Source organism: Indicator indicator, chromosome 2 (assembly GCF_027791375.1).
Source record: "Indicator indicator isolate 239-I01 chromosome 2, UM_Iind_1.1, whole genome shotgun sequence".
Taxonomy (NCBI): Eukaryota; Metazoa; Chordata; class Aves; order Piciformes; family Indicatoridae; genus Indicator; species Indicator indicator.
This window is the reverse complement of record NC_072011.1, coordinates 18950788-18975233: the sequence shown is the minus strand read 5'-3', so window position 1 is coordinate 18975233 and position 24446 is coordinate 18950788. Positions and strand designations below refer to the sequence as shown.

Sequence of the window (24446 nt, the reverse complement as noted above, 5' to 3'; positions counted from 1 at the left end):
CTACATTCTGTTGGCATTGGTTTAGCTTCCTTTAACAGTAAGTTATGTGATTAACCCCAAGGATCTCACATTTCTTCACTGCTTCATAAAACAGTCTTCTTAGGTATGTAGCCCAGGTTCAGGCATGTTTGTTGTTTTGGTTGCCTTTTTTTTTTTTTTAATTGGTGCTATTCATGCTTTTGAAAAGAGTTCTGCAAGAGGAATTAAAGTTTTGGAGAAGGTGTTGTTTTCCTTTTGAAGAACACTTAGAAATAAGCAAGCGTCAAAATGCAGCATTTTAAAGTGCCTGTACATGGGGACCAGTGGGGAAAAATGAACCATGGCCTCAGATAGCACTTTCAGTGATAGGCTGTGGAGTCATCTCTTGCTCCTCACTGTTTTCTGTGGATGCATCCTGGACCCCCTGATGCTGGTGAATATCTTGGACCAGCATGATGTTTGTGTTTCTCCACTCTCTGTACTTTATTGCCGTCAACTTTGGGTCTTCTAGCAACTGGTTAATTGTGGCCAGGTCATGCTCTTTACACTAGGAAGAAAACAAGTGGTTATTTCCCACAGAAACTGTCAAGCTCATTGTTAATAGCAAAAACACTCTGGGAACATTAGAGAGCTATGTCACAAGGGGATAGCAAATTTTCCATCCTCCTTGCTGCTTGTTCCCATTTTTAGAACATAATCATTCAAAGTCCACAGCAGAAATGTGTTCCAGTTAAGAGCTAAATTACAACTTTGTGTAGGTTTTTTTATTTTATAGGATTCTTAGCAAAACCTAACGAGAGAGGATTAATGTGAAAAGTAGACATTGTTATGTTGTCTCACAAGTTAGTATTTGCATGAAACTACGTGCAACAGTTTTATTTCTGTACTTCACACCATTTCCAACTTCCTCAAAAAACACTTATTCCCAGACACATTCTCTTCTGAAGGTTTCTATCTCTTTTCTGAGAGCTAGACAAAATAATTTTGGATATAATTCGTGCACTGGCAGTGGAGTGGCTAGAACACACATGACTGCTGACAGATCTACTGGCAGCTACTACTAATAAACCTGATTTCTACTTTTAGACAAGAACAGCTGATACTACTGCAGGCACCCTAGTTCAGTTGTAAGACATGAACAGTCACTGATATCACAGGATCACAGGATGTTAGGGGTTGGAAGGGACCTCTGGAGAGTCCAACCCCCCTGCCAGAATAGGACCATAGAATCTAGTGCAGGTCACATAGGAACACATCCAGACAGGTCTTGAAAGTCTCCATAGGAGGAGACTCCACAACCCCTCCAGTGTTCCAGTGCTCTGTGACCCTTACCGTAAAGAAGTTCTTCCTCACATTGAGGTGGAACTTCCTGTACTGCAGTTTATATCCATTGCCCCTTGCACAATGGCACAAGTGGGAAGAGGCTGTCCCCTCCTTCCTGACACCCAGACCTCATATATTTATACACATTTATTAGATCCCCTCTCAGTCATCTCCTCTCCAGACTAAAAAGCCCCAGGTCTCTCAGCCTTTCCTCCTAAGGCAGTGGTCCAATCCGTTAATCATCCTTGTAGCCCCCCGATGGACTCTCTCAAGTAGTTCCCATTCCTTCTTGAACTGGGGAGCCTAGAACTGGATGTGGTATTCCAGGTGGAATACTCACTATCAGCTACTTTAACCCCTGTGATGCCTAAGCCACAAAACCTTGTTCAGCTGCTGGTTTACGCAGGTCCTACTCTCAAGACATAGTGCCAGCCCTTTTAAGAAGGCTTCTGGCATTGATGCAGAGATAAGTACACATAGCCTAAGAGAAGAGGAGGAGATGGGGAGACAGAAAGGAGAGAAGAGTATTTCTAATGGACAATCTTGGTGGCAAAAAGCCATGCCATGGATTTTTTCCTCTACCACTAAATCTATTTCCCACATTCATTAAGCCTGTGATGCATTTGCACATAGCTTCCACCTCTTCCAAACTATCCAAAGAATGTTTTGTCAACAACATATTGTGGCAGCACCATTAATCTGTTATTAAAATGTGAAGTCAAAAGTCCAAAATTAAAATTGCATTGAATCTTGCATAAAAACTTTCCAAACTAATAGGGCTTTAATTAAAGCAGAGTAAATATGGACCAGACACAACATATTCCTGATTTTTAAATTTCCAATAGACCATCTCAAATTATCTCATGTCTTGTGTTAAACATTAAGAAAATTTACTTTAAAAGTACATAATCCAAAAGGTGCAAGGAATATGGCACTTGCCTACTGCAGGCATTTTGCTTTCAGCCTAACTTAAACACTGCTCTACACAGAACTCTGTTTTTGTCTGTGAGGAAAATCTCTGTGCTGTGTTTGTCTTTCTTATTTTGAAGAAAGTGAAAAAAAAACCCAACCAATCAAACAAACAAAAAACCCACAATAAAAATCAACACATTTTATGCATTATGAATACTCAAAAAAATATTTTTCAATGTTAGACATGTGTTAGACAAGCCTAATGTTAAAAACACTGCTAATCACAGCTTACAGCAGACTCCCATGCTAAATCAATGAAAACTGTTCTTCTTGCTGGGGCCTTGTTTCCATTCAGCTCCACAAGATACAACTCCATTTGGTGCTGACTGGTTCTTGGATTCACTGTGGAGGCTCCTGTTACAGAAAACCTTGCCTATAAGACAGGCATTTTTAAACTAACTTTCTGCTGTACTGTATGCTCACTTCACTGTTGATGCAGCTGAATACTGCTGTAGTCAGTACCATGTCACTGAATATTCTTTGACACCGAGGAGAGACTTCCCCAGGTCTCATACAGAGCCAAGAGGAGTGCTTATATTTCCACGTGTGTTTTCAAGTATATCTTCAGGAATTTTAACACAAACCAAAGTGCCTAAGCCATGCCTCCCATTACAACTAATAATCAAGTCAAACACTGTGCTAAAAGGAGAATTTCTTTACTTACATTTCTCCATCTTACTATGCATGAAGCCAAATACACACACTTGAAACATGATACAGAGTTCCTGCTTCTAATGCAAACAAAAAGAAACAAATGAAGCGTTCAGTTTGCATTTATTCTTTCTTCTCCAAGCAATTTCAGTGGTATGGCTAAGATTTCTGTTTTCAGTACCATTCAGAAGCAGGATTTGAAATTCCACGACGCTTTATGAGAGCAAGTAAGCGGCCTCATAAATACTCATATTCCAGACAGATTTATTTGCCCTTTAATAGATGTCCCCTGAACCTCTCCATCCCTCTAAGTTCATGATACATTTCCAACATATAAGCAGGATGCTTTTGTTATTAAAAATATTTTAGTTACAGGAGGTCTTTACAATAGATTTGGCACATCCTGTGAATTCTTCAATAATCACATAAGGAAAACTTATTTTGGTTCAGGGTCATTTTCATGTCCTTTATCAACGTACTTTGTCTACTCTTCCTTTTTTTAAGGCTCCCCTGGTTAGTGCATTCGGCTGAGCTTGCAAGTTTCCCAAATAACTAAGTGAAGCTTTCCTTATTAAATTTTCCAAGTGGGTTGGAAGTTCTGCAAGAAGAGTCCCTTCTGAACTATTGTCTCTGCTTCCAGTTCAAATTGAGTAACAAAGCACAGACCACTATTCAGGTTGAAGTAGAAAACAATTTCAAAAACTTAACCAAACGCCCTGGAGTTTTAAGTAAAAACATAATTAGAAGTCTAGGGCTAGTTCTTTTTTTCAGTCAAACTGTTTTTTTTTTTTCTCTCAAGGTTTTTCTTGGCTAGCTTTGTGACCTCACCTTTAATGTGCTGTTCAGCATTCGAATTTTGTGCAGTTTCTCATTAATGGAGGGGTTTTTGCTGCGTTTGATAAATGACTTCCTAAGCTCCTTCTTTGTTGACAGACGACGGTCGCCAATGGGAGACAAGCTTGCTTGTTCTAACGACTTGTAAAGTCGCTCCATCTCATCATCATCACATTTTTCCTGATCTGCAAATAGAAGAATAAATTCAGTATGGGAATGTGAATGTGGCAACAGATAGCAGAAATGTTAAGTTTAGTTATGAAGAAGTCTCCTAGCCAAGTCAAAAAGTAATGGTACTAGACTTAAAACCAAGGGCAATTTTTATGGTAATTTATAGGGTAATAATGCATGTAAGAAAGACATGCTACCAAACTCAAATGTTTTAAAGTTTTAGGCTGTGATCCAGATATGAGCATGTATTTCCACTGACAGAGTGCTGCTTTAGCTCTCTAAATATATCACTGATTCACAGAGCAGTAGGAGTTGGAAGTGACCTCTGAATATCATCTAGTCCAGTCCCCCTGCTAAAGCAGTCTTTGAACAATTGTCAGTAACACCACATGTGAAAGAAAACAAATTTAATAACATCTACACTCATTCACCTTTCCTTACATGCTGCATACATTGGACTACCTTTCTACTTGGCAACTCACAGGTCAAATTCTATTTAATATACTGATTCATCACCACATTTTGGTGATTATTGAAACCAGAGTTTAAAAAAAATTGAGCAATGATATGAAACACAGGAACATGTCAAGGGCCTCAAGAGAAAGTCCCTGGAAAACACATTAAAGAAGGAAACTACAGCACCTGATGACTGAGCTTCACAGACTACAGCACAGAATTTGGTTGTGATGCACTCACAACAAATCCTGGATTATCAACACCTTAATTATTCTAATGGTTCCCAGGCTTAAGTACCATGTTCCATGACAGAGAGGACATGAAATGAAAAGCTAGTAAATACCCAAGAATGAAATAGCATAAAATAAGGTAAAAACCAAACATATTTTGCAGAATAGACAACCAAAAAATAAACAATCAGAAACTAAAAATGTACCAGGTATATATAGGGGTGTTTGGCAAAAGGTCATTCTCAGTGGCAGACTGTGCAACTGGCTTCTTCTCCCTCAGTCCACACTATAAACTTTTCTACATCAAAGTTTGCTAAAGAAAAATCTGTTTTCAGGGTGCTAATGAGTCTCTCAAGATCCACTAGCATGACAGCTGGTTTTATTTGGCTGGGGACAGTGGTGGTGATACTTCTCAACTATGGTCCTCCATGTGCTGGTCCAGTGGGCTGGGTATTTTTTTTCTTCTAATCAGAAGTTAAACATTGACTTTCCTGAATCATTTACAGAACAAAAGGAAGAAATCCTTTTACTCAACCATGCCAAAGCTAAAAGACTTTTCTGACACAGCACACTTAGGAGGCTGCTACTTATCTCTTCTATGTTTTAAAAGGTACAGCATCCTCCTACACCCTTGTCCTATCTAAATATTTAGGTTACAAGAGAGGTTTATGATGTGCTACAAATATTTGCCTTCACTGTGTTGCTGGCCCCGTTTTTTCACTGCTTTGCAATTATAAAAAGCCTACTGTAACCTGACAAGAACTATATATAACTTCTAACATTGGCAGAGTGTTGGGGGAGGAAAAGGAGGACTGTTGTATACTTACAAGCTGCAGGAAATAGAAAAAAAATACAAGTGCAAGGCATAATACACAGCAGTAGTATTTCCTGAAAACTGTTGGCTTAAGCCATGACTCTTGTAATTGTAACTGACTTCCTGCCTACTTTCTTGGGATAATACAGCTGTTTGTTTCATTAGCCTGCTTCTGCACAGGACAGGATCAGTTCTACTGTAGATATCACCCATCCAGACTGTATCACTTAGAGATATAAACTGACATCCATCAGGTATCCAAGAAAAAGTATGTAAGAAAAGGGGGGGGTGGGGGGGGGAAGAGAGAGAAAAAAGTATTGATCCTGTTCAGCAGCTGTAAAAAATAGTCGAAGAGGAACATAAAGGTCCTTGCTCCTGAGGCTAACTCGTGATACTTCTCAGTGTCCAAAAAGGGTTAACAAAGCACTAAGCATGAGAACACACCCTCACTGAGTACTGTTCTTCCATGTATGTACTCTTATAGAATCATAGAATTAACCAGGTTGGAAGAGACCTCCAAGATCATCCAGTCCAACCAATCACCCAGCCCTAAGCAATCAACTGGACCATGGCACTAAGTGCCTCATCCAGTCTCCTCTTGAACGTCTCCAGCGATGGAGACTCGACCACCTTCCTGGGCAGCCCATTCCAATGGACAATCACCCTCTCTGTGAAGAACTTCTTCTTGTGGGTAAAGGTAAGTAGGACAGTAATACTCAGCACAGAAAAAATGGAGCCTGTCAGCAAAGGGCTCCCAAACAATGCAGTCAGCTCCTGCATTCTGTTGTCTATTCTTCTACCATTACCACCCCCAAAGGATTGAGCAGGGTCAGGTAATTTCAGAAGAAATATCCAGATTTTTCAGACTGGGTGGATAAAGGGAGTGATAGTGAAGCAGCTAAATGAGATTACAGGAAACGAATAACAAGGGTGAGTGGAACCTACAGACTATGGAGAGCCAGGTATAATTTATATAGTAATTTGGTCTCCATCTTTGTTTACACTGAGAAGCAGCAAATTTCTCCTAATATCCTGCCTTTTTTATAGAAGCAGATGCTGTTGCTATTGATAAAGAATGTATCTGCCAATAAGTCTCTATGAATCGAGGACAGACTGCCTCATGCTTATCTAGACTTTTACCTTCAGTGTCAGGATGTCCCCTGAGCCAAGCTCAGAAAGCAAAAGCCAGTATTTTGCAGGCTTGACGCTGCCTCTGAGCACACTAGATTGATGCTGCAGGTCTGAAAGAGGGAGTGGTAGTGGAGTAAAGGGAGAAGCATTACATCTAGCAGTCAATGAACAAGCCTCTGACAAAATTATAATAAGAGAATATATTTCTCCTCACTCACACAGTAATGCATTATGATATTTCACAGGCCTCTTAATGCCATGAATTAAATGAACAAAGCACTATCTGTGGTATGGTTGCTCATTTTCCTCACAAAACACCTGAGAGAATAGCAGAGAGAAAGCAATGTGACCCAAGGCTTAAGCACAAACTGGACTTTTTCTTCAAATTCAAACATTCATAACACATTTTCCCAGAACACACTGTGACTTAATTCCCTTGCACCTGAAGTCAGAGCACCAAGCTGCAGATGCTAACATCTAACAGAAGCACAGGCATTCACCAGTTCTGAATTTTTAGGCCTCAGTGATTTGAATTCCTCCTATGAAACCTGGGATGTGTAGACCATGCTACTGAATTTCAACAAAACATTTGCTTTCTATCACCAAGTGAAAATTTATGCAAAAAGCACATGGCATAGCAGCACAGGCCCTGGTGTGACAACGAACAGATTGTCTGTGTCAGCAATCCCAAAATAAGTGCACCACCCCTACTCTGAGTTTTGTTTATAGTGATGGATATATTCCACTGGCAAAAATTCTTAATAATACAGACAGGTTGGACCCCACTAGCACTGCTCTGGAGTGAATCTTTCCAGCCAGGTCACATAGTAACATCAGGCATGTACAAAATCAAAAGATAATATTGCAAGTTATCTCTTCCACCAATACTCTTCAAGCTAAGCACTATCTCAGGCATGCAAGTTAGGAAATTGCTATGCTACTACAGCACTTCTGTATCTCATTCTATTTTAAAGATATAATAAATTCATTTTTCTCTCAGGACCCACTGAAGAGTTAGAGGTAAGGAACAAAGGGCAACAATGGAAGGATATTACATGATGTATGCATGTATGAGTGTGTATATCCACACAAGGGAACACATTCATTGTGTGTTTTTTTCTTCCCTTGGTGATATTAACTATAAGCAATTCTGTTAAGTGATGCCACTGGAAGATCAGTCTTCCTGGGATTTTGCACCATGCCCTTCACTCACAAGTCTTGCATCCTCTTAAAGCTTCGTAGTATTTCTGGGGAAATTCTGTACTATTGTATAACTCTTTTAGTGATCCTCCTCAGTGGGGAAAGTGGGAGAGAACTAGTGGTAACCTGAGGAAATGGGAAGTTCTGTCCTGAGATATTTAAAAATTCAGAAGAAAGAAATCTTCTAGGCTGGGGTAGAGGAAAATAAAGTAATATTTCAGGCAAGTCAGAACTTCTGACTAATTCTGTTTCAGGAGTAGTAAAACAGAATTTTCTGGCTTACTGCCCATTTATCTCTAATTTTCCTCTATCAGGATATATTACAGACAAGAGCAAGTTGCCAGAGTCTCAGCACACCAACTCTTCACCTCCTCACTTTTCAACTTCCACCATCCTGTTAGCCTAATTGCCTCAGTGGGAGACATTAAGGTATTGAGACTTCCCGTCTAACAGCAGCTCTACAGGAGCCTGCATGAAATCTCAAGTTTAATGCTCTTTAAGCCTATAAAAGTGAAATTATCCAGAACTATTCATGAAGCAGCTGTAAAAATTCAAGTTGATTGTTTCCCAGTGGTAAAGATAGAGGAATTGGCAATGTTTGGTAGGAAGAGCATTTTGCATTGTACACCATCTCAAACAAAATGTGTCTTATTAAATTTAAACTGAAATGTAAATACTTGTTCTCCCACTCTCTCACTAAGACCTCACAGATTTCCAACTATGTGTTAATCTCAGGGGGAAAAAAACCTGCTTCTTCCTCCTGTCTTTGGTACTCTTATGAGCTTCTTGTAACTGTATGAGCAGCTCCATTTCTGATTCCACCAAAACTTTTGGTGCCAGTGGGATGAAATACACATCCAGGCTGGGCCCTTACCTACCTAGTCAACCCTTACCCTTCCCATTCCTTCTCCATAGTGATAGTAGACGTTTCATTTGGAATATGGTGATACCTCATGGAAATCACATTTTCCATGTAACTACAGAACAGAAAGGTCAGAAAATATTAGAATTAGATGGACATAGCTTAGGAAAAGCCCTCATTTGCAAATGCAGAACTAAAGGCAGGAGAAAGTGGGAGAAAACAGGGAAAATATACTGCTGCCAACAGAGAGATGCTCTTGACTAAAATGGTAACATGAACTCAGCATTGAGATGACATTTTAACAGATTGTGACTGCCCTGGAAGCAACACATATAAGTGCTTTTTTCAGAGACTTCAGAAAACTGTAACACCTTAGTTTTCACTATGATTTCTGAAGCCTTTTTGATGACAAACAAAATAATCATTCAAACAATTGTTTCTCTACACAGTTGTTCTCACCATAGCCATACTTTTTGGTTAGCATCAACCACAATCTAGCCGTTTCTGTAAGCTTTGCAGAAGGAACAAAGAGGCCAGAGCACACCAGAGGACAGCTCTGGCTATTACTGGAACAGGCAGACTCAAAAGGGGAAGACATCATTTCTGAGAAAAGAATAACCGAATGCATCCTATTTAACCAATTTCTTCCCATAAAACTAACCCAGAAAAAAAATCAGGTGTATTTGAAAAACTTTCCAGGTTTTCCAAAATATTGCCACACACCAGATCTTCCATCAGCTACTGTGAGTAAAGGTACAATAAATAAACCAGAAATGGTACCGTAAGAATTCCTTGCAAAGATGGGTTGCCTTCATGTGATTATAAATGCAAGGATGAAGGATGTTACTGCTGCAGTAGAAGATCCCTAAAAGAACCTTGCTGTTCTTTTACAATAACCTCTCCGTTTCTGCAGCTTTTGTTTTCATAGTTTTTGATGATGGTGGTGGTGTGTTACAGTCAGATACTGTTTGTTGCAGTGGTTGCCAGAAGAAATACAAGGGATGGATTTTGACTGAAGAGCATATCTAGCAATTACAGACAGGGCAAGGACAGCTTCTGGATACAGAGCACGTAGTCAGTCAGTTGTTTGTATTCTCAACAGTTTCTTGTTTACCTTTCAGTTTCTTTGTGTTCCAGGCAGCTTTGAATCCTCTGTCACTGTGCATGCAGCAAGCTGCAACACAGAAGTATTAAATATTCCCACAAAAGTAAATGAAAGCATAAATGGTGATCCCCTTTCAAAAGGGAAAAGTGTTAAATCCCCCTTTTCTGCACCTTTGTATTAGTCTCTGGCATGTAACCTCTCCCCAGTAACTGGCACTGAAAATTAAGGCTGAGAATGGTTGTAACACCACTAAAGAGTGCCTGCAAAGGTGATTTAAAATATGAGCTGGTATAGATCCTTGCACCAGTCATGGTTGCTTAGCAGATTTACTTACATAATTTTCATTGAAAAAGTAATGCATAACCATTCAGCTGAATCTGTAGTTTCTCTTACAGAGATTCATCCATTTATCTCTGAGAAACCCTTCATTGTTTAACTCATCACTGAATTTTCTTCACTATTTTTGTGTTTTCATGATAAGCTCTTCCCACAAAGCCACAGCTAGTCTTTCTTCATTCTAAATAACAACTTTTCTCACATTGACCTCCATTTCTGACTTTTGTCAACAACAGCATTCTTCAGTTCTTGAAAACTTTTGCCTCAACTCCAGGCTACTCTCAGCTTACAACCAAAATTTCCTCATGAGGTTTTACTAAGCAGAATGTGGCTCCAAACCAAAGTGCGTAACAACTTTTTCCTCTCCTCATGAGCACAGGGAGAAAGCACAGACACTCACGGAGGCTCTGTGGGATGTGGGTTCAAAGACCACATAGCAGTTCTGATAACAACAGAGGCAGCTTTATGCACATGGGACACATGCTTTCAGGGCAGAGGCTGATGCAAAACAAACCTATTTCTCTGGGATGCAGTCCCATTACTATGAAACACAGAGAGCTGGCAGAAATGAACTATTCACAAGCATTGTAAAGCAAATAATAAAGACAGCACTGAGATGCATTCTTGTTTTGCATCAGATAACAAGGGCATTCTAACTAGTCATTGTAAATCATGGGGTTTTGCAGCTATCATTTACTCTGCAATTTGAATTCACTCACAGCACTTGTGCACATCCTTGTCAACTAGCTGGAGGGCAAATTCTGAGGAAATAAGTCACAGAACCAGAATTGCATTAGTTTTGATAACTTTAATTTGGAACTGAATTGCTATTTTATGTTAATCCTTTTTTTCTACCTCATTCTCAAATCAAAATAGCTTAACTAATCTCCTTGCAAATTTAATTTATGTTTTTAGTGGCTGTTTTGTGGAGAGCCCCCCATGCCAACATTTCCATATTATGCAGGTGATAAAGAAAAAAGTGTGCATGGTTGAGTTGGGGCTGTTCAGTCTGGAGAAGAGAAGGCCCTAAGGTGACCTTATTGTGACCTTCCAGGATCTGAAGGGGCCCTACAAGGAGGCTGGGGAGGGAAATTTTAGGATATCAGGCAGTGACAGGACTAGGGGGAATGGAATAAAGCTGGAAGTGGGGAGATTCAGACTGGATGTACGGAAGAAGTTCTTCACCATGAGAGTGGTAAGAGCCTGGAATGGGTTGCCCAGGGAGGTGATTGAGGCCCCATTCCTGGAGGTGTTTAAGGCCAGGCTGGATGAGGCTCTGGCCAGCCTGATCCAGTGTGAGGTGTCCCTGCCCATGGCAGGGGGGTTGGAACTGGATGATCCTTGTGGTCCCTTCCAACCCTGACTGATTCTGTGATTCTGTGGTGTACTTCTTACTTGCTCAGTGATGGGTTGACATGCAGACAGTAACTAGTGAGATTATACAGTTTCCATAGTGACTGTCTCATTGAAATTATCTATTTCTGGAATTCCATCAGAGATCACAAGTGTGGTTAGGATGGAAGTACTCTGTGATCAGGGTTGGCCATCAGTTAAGCAGTGAGCAACAGAAGAATATTTTTGAGAATATTAAACCACCTCGCAAATGACAGAAATGTTCCTGATTTATATTTTAATCCTGTTTTTACTGGTTAGTATTATAAAGCCTATCAAACTATGTTTTAAATTATTATGAATGTCTCATGTAATTCTGTGCCCATTCAATAGAAGTGCTTGTCACTCTTAGAAGTTATGATGGAAAGCATTAACCTGTGCATTATTTTAGGATTGCTGACAAAGCCAAAGTAACATATTCTAAGCAAAAGTTTAGTTTTCTGAAAGGCAACCACTGAATCTTGCTCAGGAAGATCTATAAGCTACCATATCATACATGACCCACACTTCAACAATGCACCTGAATATATGTAATAGTGTTTGCTAAAGGCATTAAATACTCAAATTTAACCAGAAGGTGAAAATACGGAAAATGATGGATTTACTACATCTTTGTGACATTTTCATTAGGGATCCCATTTCTCCCAGCTCCAGTCTTTTCACTAGCTGCAAAGCCAGATCTTGTACAAATGAAATTCCACAGTAACTCTCCCCAAAACATCCTCTCTTTTCCACCACAAAAATAGCACATATATCAGAGCAGCCTAGAAGATGAATATTGAAGCTGAGTGCAAAACATTTGAGTTACTTTTCACTAGTGCTAAAACCTATACTTCATTCCATTTCCTCTAAAATCAGGAAAGCATATGACAAACTGAAGAGATACTAACTCTTGGTATTTGTAAAATACCATTGATAATGCAGCAACTGGGCCTTACTATCATTTTTCAATCAGTGATGTGTTTACCTACAGAGACATACCTTAAATTCAAAGTGAGTCCTGTGCTGTTTCTTTTGCTTTGCATTACCTTCAGCCACAGCTTTTGGATGCCCACTCGTTTTGCATCGTACTGAGGCAACACTGCTCTCTCTGCAATTCAGTTCACATCTTAACAAGGATTTGGAATTATGGACAGAGCTGATGCACATGAACATCATTGCTTTCTTATGCATTACCTCTCTAGGCAGCATGCTTCTCATTTCAACACAGTGTGCACCAGAAATACCACACATGATTCAACTACTTTTAATGCAGAAAGATGAAGCTTTGCTCAAAAGGCAAGATATATTGCCTTGCTATGGCAGGAGAGTTATTAGCAGCAACAATGACCAAATTCTGAAACTATGACACATTTTTTATTTAGCAGTATATTTTGGTATGAGGATGCCTATGGGGACACCCATTTGTTAAAAAAAAAAAAAAAAAAAAAGAAAATTTGAAGTCTTAATAGACTGATTCAGGGCTGCACTTGTTTAGAATAAAGCTCAAGGAAATAAATGCACACTAGAAGTAAATATAACTGCTAGTATTTTTAAATTTGTATTGACCTAACCCATGTTCACCACTTCCTACTTCAGCCATTTTGCTTAGTGTGTTAGTTCTGTGACAAGCTTTCTCAAAATTTTGATTCAATCCTAACTAACAAAAGAGAAAGGAAATAAAAATACATTAGGATTTTATACAGAGGCAATGATCTTAACATACAGTAAAATTTGATACTAAGCTATATAATTAATACACAATAAGCCAAATAAACAATATGCCACTGGAAGACTCTTCAGTGAAGAACATAAAGGAAGAGCAGGAAGAAGCAGCTGAGGAAAATCCCTGAACTCCCACATTGTATGGTTCTGCAGACAAAAATCCTCTGTCTCATTAGCTCACCTTTGGCTGGTGATCTCTGTTCTGTTGCATCTGACACAGCTAGACAAGGTGCATCTGGACCTAAAAAAGAGTTTGACAATCCACCAGTGGGTTTGGAAAGCTGGACCTCCTGGCTTTCTGCTGCTTCTCCACAGTCTGCTTCTGGTAGCTCATCAGAGTGAATCTGTACGCAGAAAGTTAAAGGTTGATCACCCTCTTCTGTGCCAGAGCTGTTAACTAGGTCAAGCCAGGACTGCCTCTTGGAATGAGCTACATTGGACAAGGAAGAAGATGACTCTTGGGAATTGAAAGTATTTTCAGGAGAGGAGAGAGAACAAGATGCTTCACTTGACAGAGTCGAGGTGAAAGAAGACTTCTGCTGATCCTGCTTTCCAGAAACAAATGGGGGAGAGGGAGGGAAAAGAGAAATTATTTCCAAGTTATTCCCATTTCTAGGTTCTACTTCTGAAACACTAACTAATCAGAAATTGATGTAATCTAATTATCCACACATACAAGCCTGAGGTACTGCAGCCAATCTCCTACAGAGCAGTAGCTTTAGAAATTAAGCCACAAGAGAACCAGAAGTAAAACAGATTAAAACCTAATAATGCCTAGAAGCAAAAGCAGGGAAAAAAATTTGTGTTGAATGCGACCTTACATGCTAGGTCTCACCATCACATTAACTCTTTACATTGTCTTCCCTTTATTGGTCTAATCCAGATTGCAGAAAAGAAACTGAATTAGCCATTGAACACAAAGTGGTCTTGAAGCATTCAATAAATCCACCAATGCCACAGATAGAAATGGGCTCAAACACTGAAGTGCCTTGACTTTCTCATCACACAAAGCCATTGTGACTGTTCCATTCAAGGGACTAAAAATTTACTGAGACAAAAAGGCTGATGGGTAATACGATAGCAAGTTAATAACAGAAAGTACAAGCATTCATGGGCCAAAGGGAAAGAACAAGGAATTGGTACAAGATTTGCCCTCCTCATTCATCTGCTAAGATTCATTCTTTAGCACATGAATCTGGAAAGAGATTTGAACTTCACTAGAAGCACATCAGAAATCATTAAGACACCCTAAGTCCCTCCATACTGCTCTTGTTACACTGCCTCAACGAGAGCACATACAACCAGAGTAGTCTCAGAGACATCCAACTGTCATCATTAGAAGCTAGGAGTGGAGCGAGAGAGGGTACAACAGATATGCAATTCCATGTAAAGAAAGGCTGAGAGAAAAAACAAAGTTTTGAAAGGTATTTAGCATCCTAGACAAGCAAGTCAGTAAAGCATTTACATTGATTGAGTCATACTATTATCTGGTCACACAAGAAGAGCTAACACTAGTCTGCTTCTTAGCCACCAAACACCACTGAAAGGATAAACCAAGAAAGTCAAACACACAAGCAACACATACACACACAAATGTGCATACAAATACCTAGAAGAGGATTAACTGACAGTAATAATGGAAGACAATGGAAAATAAAGCCTTATAGTGAAGCTCTTAGCAACTATCAGACATTTTTATTAGATCATCATGATATGAAATCCAGATTTAATTTATCTGCTACTGCAGAAATTTACTCCTCCTGCAAATCAGTGCCAGAGTCACAGTAATAGACTTGATGGACCACAATTCTGGCAATTTTATATTCTCAGTCTCCCTGTAGAATAGACTTGTGTAAGGATTAAAATAGAAGATAACTTGACTGGAGTATTGAAAATTACTAAGAAGTTGAAACTTGATAAGCTGGACAAGAGAAATTTGGACAAGCTCCAAATACAATAAAGAGGCTAGTCTGGAATAGTTATTTGTAACCTGGTAAACTAGAAATAAAATGGTTTTATATGAACCAAACAAAGAGTGAAAAGTTCTTGGATTATGATATACAAACTTGTGCAATTCAGTGTTATTGTAATATATACCACTTCCTTTTTACATCTAAAAGTAGATTTGCTTTCCTGTGCTTCTAATCTAGCTGTGTCTTGTAGCTACTAATCATTTCAGAAAATGAGGATCAATATCAGATTGTGAGTCACCACTTGTTAGTAGAACTTTCTTCATTTTTGTAAATTTTCAAAGCCATTGCTGCAAGACTGTTCCATATGCTTCTCCTGTTAGGAGAAGTATAGCATTATGCTTCAGGTGTCTTTTCTTTAAAAAAAAAGGTCACACATGCACCCTGAAACAGAGGGCAAGGAGATGCTGTCATATACTATGCATACGGGTGATAAAATGCTCAGGGGAACACAGGTGACCTGAAGCATTTAATCCAAGAGCTCCTATCACAAAGACAAGTTGTTGAGGGATTTGAATAGCCAAGCAGAACAATCGGGCAGATAAAGCTCCCACTCACATTATTTGAATGGTCTGAATTCAATTGTTCAGAGACAGGAGACAAAGACATTCGATCTCAGCTTTATTCTTATGGCATTTGTCCATGCAAAAGAGCCATTGAAATGAAAACAATGCTTTACTGAGAGAAGTATATTTTTGTTTTCGTTTTCATTGTATGTTAAACAAAAAGATGTGGGTGAGAATAAAGATGACTACCAGAATGTGTTTCTTTTCCTCTACATATGTGTTGTGGGTTTTTTAGCTTTGGCATGACAAATATTTAGCTAACTTACTGGAGTGGTTCCTTTGGAAGTTCTGCAATTATCCATGTAATAAATTTTCCAACTGGGGACGTTTTTAAAAGCACGTGCTTGAGTCAGCAGATCGTAAGGATTGCACTGGAGATCAATGGGTCTCTAGGCATTTTTTTTTCAGAGAAAAATTATAACTGTGAAACACCTTAACTGCTCTTTTGAGACTACTGAAATCTATTGTCTCAGCATAGCTGCTGGGTTTTGAACTGTAAATCCATTCAAGTATAAAGAAATTAATGCAGATGGTCAGTTTAACTTTTGTCCTACATATGTTAAAATTTACTTGTTCTCCACTCACTTTTTTCTTCTACAGTACCCAAAAGCATGCATAAACATAGAAAGCTCATTCTCACTCCTTTTTCTCTTTTTTGAGTTTCAAAATGGTTTGGGTTAGCGGGGAAGAGAATAGCAAATGAAGTTTGTGCTAGAAGTACAGCTGCCCTAACAGATAACAGAGCCTGAACCTGCATAGCTATTAGCTTCCAGACTGAGTTTTCAGTTTGGAGTTGACCTCAAGATACTTGGAGAACTTTCTTATTAAGATGGCATTGTTTTCATTTTCCTAAGATGTTTAAAGCTACTAATTCTGACTTTGCAAAATCCCTTTGAGACTCAGGAGGAAGAAGTGCAACTTAAATAAACAAACAAACAAATAAATAAAAATTAACCCCAGTCAATGCTTGTGTCATTCTTGCTGCTGAGCTGGGTTTGGGGGATGAGTATCTCTTGCAGTAGCAATCTGAAAAGATTCAAGAAGGCCATCCAAAAGTGCTCTACCCACAAAGAATCAATCAAAATCCATCCCATGTTGGATGAATTGGTTTCAAAACTGGTTTAAAAACTCAGCACTGGAGAAACAGGCAGCAAGCACTGTTTAACTGGCCTTTCTGAGACAACCAAGATGTCTGCTCCAAGAATCGACTTTCCAGTAGAAGCTGTGCTCTCCAAGTCCTTCCAGGGGTTTTCTTGCTCAAGTAATTGTGCAGAAGGGAAAGGGACATTAAATCAGGTATTTGAAAGAAGACTGACTTGCTGTCAAGCACAGCTGTGTTGATACCTTACAGTTCCCACCCACCATGTAAGCAAGGTGAGCACAGGGCAGACCCATGGCAGCTGAAGCATATTCCAGTGGCCATTTCTAGGTTGAAAAATTAACAACTTTGCATGGTAGACACTAAACTTTGTCCATGGGGCAAGGGATATTAAATTGTGCATGAGGAGAAGGGAAAGCATCTAGGAGAGGGAAATGCCGGAGGGAGGATAATCTTCAAGAGACAGGCTGAGGAACTAAGACCCCCTTGGCACCTGCACCATAGCCTGCCTCCCACATATCCCCTGATAAAATGTGGAGGCCAGCACTCAAGACGAGCATATGGGAAAGAGATAACTGGAGATTGCCTCTTCATCAACAGATTGACAAGCAGCAGGAAGCCAGAAAAACAGAAAACTAAAAAGTAGCATCTGTTTAAAACTCATCATCTGGAAAAATGCAGGCATGCACTCAGAGGTGAGCAGATGGAAAAGACATCTACAACCTCTTAAAGGCAAGCTAAGCCAGTAAGGTATAAAATTCAAGATGCTTCATTATCAGGCCTCGTCCCAGAATAACTCTTGTAGATATGTTGCCAAGGTTTCTATTTTCTTCAGTATTTATAGTCAGTCAATCATATTTATCTTCTAGTTAATACAGGCAATAAAGAATCTTGTTTTACACAGCAGTGAAAACCATGCACCCGAGTGCCAGGTGGATTGTGTTACAGTGATTATCTCTACACAGCTGTTTTGGGAGAGGAAGTGAGGACTGACTTCTCCAGCTGAAACACAAGGGGGCAAGTGGGTGACAGCGTGACTTACACTCTCAGCTTCATGCAAGATAATTAAAGATTCACAGACAGGCATCCTTGTGCATGACATTTTTTTTTTAATTGTCTGTGACAGCACAAGCTTATGTGTATAGCTAAAATCTGTTCCTGCTTCGCTGCCTCTGTGCTCACCCTAGCTACTTGATGTCACTTCAGAACCTGTACCACACCAATGAGGCAGTGGACATTCACTTCCATGAGGTACAAAGAAAAGATTTAGTACTAAATATGTCAGCTGGGGAAGGGAAAGGCTTGAACTCGGTATTCCCCATTTCAGCTACATCACCATTCTGAACTAGAGTACTCATTTCTAAACAGAATCAAGTAAACCTCATGTCTTAAAATGCATATAAAGGCAGATGAGATCATTGGGGAAAGCAACAATACAGAAACAAGATTAACAGGGTGATCAGTGGCTAATAATTAGGTTAGTCAATTAGATTAGACACAAGGATGCATAGTGCTTATTCTAATTTATGAAGTGAAGCAGGAAGGAATATCGGGGGGAAATACGCTACCGGAAGAGAGAAAAATAGCACAGAGTTTGAGAGGATGCCTATTTTCTTTTTTTTTTTTTTAATGTAGTCTATTTTTCAGAAGAGGAAAAGAACTGATATTATCACTAAGAAGAAACCTCTTCCCCTTCACTTCGCTGTCACAAAAGCAGCCTCAAATTCAGCAGCCTTAAGAGCGACCCAAATAAATACAAATATGTTGGATGAGTCTGCTGGTGTTACAAAAAGAAAAAAATGGGACTTATTAAAAATATATATATGAAAAACTAAGATATGACAGTGTGTTAAAAGCCTTGTAAAGAAAAGGCATAGCATGTGTATGAGGCAGAGTGACTCCATCTGAAGGAGCTGTTCTTCTATGGCACGAGTCTCCCAGCAGCGCAGGCTGCAATAACTGCGTGCTCTGCCCCTGGATAGGGGCAGTGAGTGTATCCTCATTTCACAGGCACTCAGGGTAAAACATTTCCAGCCACTGTTTTAGATTATTCCTCAAAGGTCCACCACCTCAAGAAAATTTTGTTTCAACTGGTCAGCAAAAAGAAATGAGCTAATTGCTGTAACACTTACCGAAGGAGGAGGTGGTGGCTCAGCTGTGTAGGGAGGTGGTGGAGTGTCTGTTATTTCTGGATCATCGTGTTCACTTTCACTGTAGCATTCTGAGGCAGACATGCAAAACATGCAAAAACAAAGTGTCAGACCAACACTCATTTATTCCTTGCAGTGCTATGGTAACCAAAGATCACCAAGTAGCATGCTCTGGTCTGAGTACCACACTGTAACAAGTCAGTGTCTCCTACAACGAAAATTAAACAATTTGTGGTAATGGTACCACAACATTTTGCCTTTAAGTGAAAAAAAAAAAATAAAATTGTTAGTTTCCTTTGGCAGGAAACACTAGATGGCACTGCTCTAGACAGCTTCACAAATAGCTTTAAGGGTGCACACTTTTCCTTCCTTTACAGCCTTTACAAGAAAGGTTGCATCATTTACTGTCTACATTAGGGAGACCTGTTGCAAGTAGCAGCTTTCTCTCTGTAACTAGTAAGTTTTCCTGGAGCTAGCAATAGGGTATTGGCATTTTGGCTGCAATTTTTGTGAAAAGATTGCTCACGTGGTGTTTTGGAAATCGTGGAGCAGCCTCATGAGACTTCTGTCACCACATGGTAACTCATATAGGCAGGCCATGCAGTATAGCAGTTCATGTTTAGAGATAGTTCTAAAAGTAAACACAGAATTCTAAGACTATGCACCTCTTTTTTTTTCTTTTTTTTCCCTTCTTTTTTCTTTTTCCTTTTTTTTTTTTTAAAGCAAACTGATAGAGCCTGAATATCCCTACATATGTGACAAAGAGCCAGTCATGTTCATTTTTCTTTCAGCTCCCTATGTAGCAGGTGAAAGCATTTTCTCAGATGCTTTTAAAAAGTGGATTAAATGATGTGATAATCACTGATAAAATGAGACAAAAAAGGAAAGTTAATTGCTGTTTCCTATTTCCAGGGCCTGGCTGTAACCACTGACCAAGGTCACTTCGCTCTGCTAAACCTCCCAGGACATGTCAGGCTTTCACATCCAACCTTTGTAGGAGCAAGTGCTTGCACCCTGCTCTTGCACCATATCTGAAGGGTGACTGCACTCAACCCCAGCTGACTGAGCTGAGGCCATGAAAATTTGCAAAGACATATTTGGAGCTTAATGAGTGCAACATGAGTATCTTGTGTCACCAGAACAGAGGCTGCCACTGAGGTCTCCAGAGGGGCTAACTCTCCTCACTGCCTTTCCCTCCACTGGCCTCAAGCAATAGCTTGCACCATTCAAGAACAGCTGGATCTCACCAGCAGAAGCAGTACTTCAGCTCTCTTCCCAAGTGGGCCAAGGTCATTTGTGTTCTGGGAGTACTTTGTAAAAACTAGACTTCATGGGTTCATAATCACCTCTGAATATCTTATCTTTTGACTAAATTAATACTCTTTTTGTATATGTCAGCTGGGGGAGATTGAGTAACCACAGTGTGAAGGGAACAAAGTTTTAGGAGAAAAGAATTTTGTACATGAAAGAGAGGTTTCCAAGATGTTAATGAAGTCAAACTTAAAAAATTTCATTCCTTTTTTTCCCTGTACTCTTTGCAGAATTATAGGGCTTTTAATACCATGGCTGCTACACTGTTTACTGGAAATATGTGCTGGCACATCTCAGTGTAAAGGACTAAGACTGGCTGCAGTAAGGCCTATATCAAATTCTAAAGTTCATTCAATGACTTCTTGAGTAACTCTCAGTAAAGAGCTTATTGTTTCTACAGCTTTCCTTTTAGGCACACAGAAAAACTGAAAAAGAACCAACAGCTGTTTCTGATGCTCTAAATAGGCAAATGGGGTTGGGGGTATGTGTTAAAATGCGTGTAAAGTACACATGAATACACAAGAAAAAAGGAAAAAATGCCAAGGCCCTCCTGAAGAGTTCTGGCTTGTGAGATAAAGGGGAGAACTAGGTCAGCAGGAACAGAAGTGACTGTGAGTAATGACAGCAATGCCTCTGCAAGGGTTCATCCACCCAGGCACATCACCGGGGTGCTGAATCCATGCTCAAGGCAGTACTGGAGCACATACCAAAAATGTCACAGATAAGAGATGTTTGACACATGAATCCAAGTGCCTTTTTCTGAAGGGGAAATGGGCCAGCAGCTTCAAAAGGTGAAAAATTCTTGGTTATTTTTTTTTTATGTTTATTACAGGGTAATTGGATTAGCTAAAATAACCTGCAGCACAGGTTATTGATCAGATTAATTTGTATCTTTCTGAAATTTTTCTTAATTAAGATTAGTGGCCTGTCTCATTCTAAACTGTTTTATAATTTTCAGCTGAATCACAGTGACCAATACTACCTTTTTGGAGGCTTTATAAAAATTAATTGCCGTCATGCATAGGATTTTCATCATCCTCATCTTCCATCAGCCTCCACCTTAATGAAAATATGGGAAACATGTTTGGATACTTTCTCCCTGATTATGATTACCATGTGTTTCTTGATGAACAACCCTTCACCCTAATTATGCCTGGAGATACTCAAGGTGAGGCTCAACAGGGCTCTTGGCAACCTGGTCTGGTTGAGAATTCCCCTGCTTACTGCAAAGGGGGTTGGACTAGAGGACCTTCCAGCCCAGAACATTTTATGATTCTATTTCAAACTGTTTGATACCAAATTGTTTTCAAAGAGGACATAGCCATTTTGAAGGAATTTGGCAGTATGGGAATTAATGGTTTTCCCAACAAGAAATAGAAAAGGAACCATGAACTGAAAAAACAAAAAAATATTATGAGATCTGCTGAATCTCCAGAAATTGATGGTATCTGTTTACCAGCCCCAAAGCTGCTTGTTATTGTAGAGTATAAATGGAATCAAAGCATAAATGGAACCAGCTCCTTTACTATCTGAGCAGTTCTAAAAAAGGCACTGGGTACCAATACTCTAAAAATTATAGAGTCAGAAGCCCAGAAGAAGATATATATTCCCCAGGCCAGAGTCCATCCCTGGTTTGTTAACATAAGTGTTATTCACAGTGCTTCTTGTTCTAAACCATCTCACACAGCTCTTCACCCACAGCCTTTTGAAGTGCTTTGACAAGTGAACTGCTTTGTCCTCTACCCGGATTTGTGATTCAAGTGCAGGTATCCTTCCACCAAAAAGTTCTGTAAGGTCAGTGTGCAAATTAAACAATGAATAAATTGCTAGGGAACTCTTAAAAGTACTAATTTTACAATGAATTCTTGTGCTTGGCTGTGAAGGAAATTGTAGGCTTTCAGAAGGAAATTGAAGGCTTTAGTACATCCACTACTAACTCCTCTAACATAGCTGCTGTTGGAAGCCCCCAAGGATGAATGAGACACTAAGGGCAGGTTTACATTGCACAAGACTTTCCCAAGCTAGCATGTTCCCAGGCTGCAGCTCAAAATCCAGAGTAACACAGCTGATTCTCTTCACACTTAGTAGACTTAGTAAGCCAGCAAAACTGTCAGAAAGTAGGTACACATCTCTCCTCTCACAAGATCACTGACTGTGTCCCTCAGTGGCACTGTTTCTCACCATTGTTTCTTTGTCTGTGATTATCTGTGCTGTTTCAGTCTGGTTTCTCTGAGCTCAGTCAGTGGGCAGGTTGGCAATTTAAAAGAAATAAAAGAGCTGAGAAAAAAGTTGACCAAGCAAAAACTGTGAAGAACCTCATGCAGTCATATATTGAAACCACCTTTAGGAGCATACCTTCCTCATTCTTTTCATTGGATGCTTGAGGGTCTACAGCCATCCCCAGCTTACTTAGCCATCTGTGTTTGAAACAGAGGATATATATGGTTAGGGATACTTGCATGCTGTTCAGACAGAGTTTTGTCCCTTTCAGATGTCTTCTACATCACCACATCTGTTTTCATTAACCTGACATCTAAATGTCAAAGTTTCTTTCTATTTCTTAGGTTGTCTTCTAGAAAGTCACCACTTTCCTGAATACTAACATTCCCCATGGTGAGCAGGACTAGGTGCCTGGGATAACTATCCCTGATCCTGAAAAAAACACTGTTGATGACCAAGAACTTGCATTTTGGAAGCTAAATGAAAAGTAGGTCTGCTATAACACAATGTTGGTGGCTTAGTCCTGCTGTTGAGGTGTCATCTTTTAGCTGAGAAAAACCAAAAAAAGCATAGGAGCCATAGAAGACAATATCAGCTGTCCTGGCCAAAGCTATTGCAACAAAGTCTTAACAGTCTTTCTGACCAACTCTCTATCAGTTGCTTTATTCAAGTCCCTATGTACTTTTGGTTTCAGTAAGTCTCACTCTCAGTTTTGCTTTAAGCTATTAACAGGGATTTTTTTTCATATCTCTTCCTAGGTGGCTGGAGAAAAGGAGGCTGAGGGGAAACCTTTTCACTCCCTAGAACTGCCTGAAAGAATGTTGTAGTAAGGTGGGTGTCAGTCTCTTCTCTCCAGTAACAAGTGATACGACAAGATAAAATGGCCTCAAGTTGTGCTAGGGGATGTATAGATTGGATGTTAGAGGAAACTTCTTCACCAAAAGGGTTATCAAACACTTGAATAACCTCCCCAGGGAGGTGGTTGAATCCTCATCCCTGGAAGTGTTTTAAAGACAGAGATGTGATGTTAGGGGACATGGTTAACACCAGACTCAGCAGAGTTAGATAGTGATTGGACCCAATGATCTTAAAGGTCTTTTCCAACTGAAACAGTTCTATAATTTTTCTAGTGCTAGAAACAATTCCTAGATATATTTTAATTTATTTATTTATTTATTTATTTTTATATTTGTATATTTTTTTTATATTTAGGTCTTTCAGATTTATCCAGATTTTAAGAAAAAAAAATAATAAAGCTCAACCCTTTCAGATTAAAACTCAAGGCCTCAATAACGAATATATGAAGTGCAAGAATTAAGATTCATAACTCTGAAAGACACATTGTGTCTGATCCTGATTCTACTAGAGTAAATTTGCTAGTAAACCCAGTGTCAAAGCAACTGGATTCTTAGTCTGCATTATTAACAACACAAGAACTCAGAGAAACAAAGTGTCATTTCTGTCAGAATGGATTAATTAGACTTTCTTTTTGCTGTTATGATTATGAGAATGATTTCTTTTAAATAAAGAAGTCTTGCCAAAACAAAACCTTTGCTAACAAACCCAGGACTTCATTAATGACAAGGTCAGATGCATTGTTAGTAACTGTGCACAACTGGCCAGGTAAAAGTACAAAACTACTCAGCACACATTTACTTTCCCTGTGTGCACGACAACAGCAAATGCAAGCTAAATGAATGAAGCAAATGACTGTATTAATAAATTCAGTGTTCATTCATAGATATACGTGCAGAAAGTGTTGCGAAAGGTCATGATCCATTGAGCATTTATGCACATCAGTAACTTGACTCACCCCAATGCCCCAATGAGTTCAGTGGAACCAGTCCCATGCATATGTGTTTGCAGGACTGGAGCCAAGAGAACAGATGTCTGGTAGTCTGTTTGACATCTGCGTGAGTATGTGTGTACTTTATGCATTAAATGCCTGCATTTTATACTTTGCCAAGGAA

At 39.4% G+C, this 24446-nt stretch overlaps 1 protein-coding gene across 1 annotated transcript in view; it reads right to left on the bottom strand.

The window, feature by feature from the left end:
• Positions 1-325: 325 nt before the first annotated feature.
• IPCEF1 (interaction protein for cytohesin exchange factors 1) overlaps positions 326-24446 on the bottom strand; it is a 39968-nt gene continuing 15847 nt past the window's right edge. The window contains exons 6-10 of the mRNA XM_054392349.1: positions 22612-22673; positions 18922-19016; positions 13342-13708; positions 3754-3944; positions 326-526 (exon numbers count right to left, since the gene is read on the bottom strand). Of these exons, the coding sequence (XP_054248324.1) occupies positions 326-526; positions 3754-3944; positions 13342-13708; positions 18922-19016; positions 22612-22673 (916 nt within the window). The remainder of the gene's footprint in view (positions 527-3753; positions 3945-13341; positions 13709-18921; positions 19017-22611; positions 22674-24446) is intronic.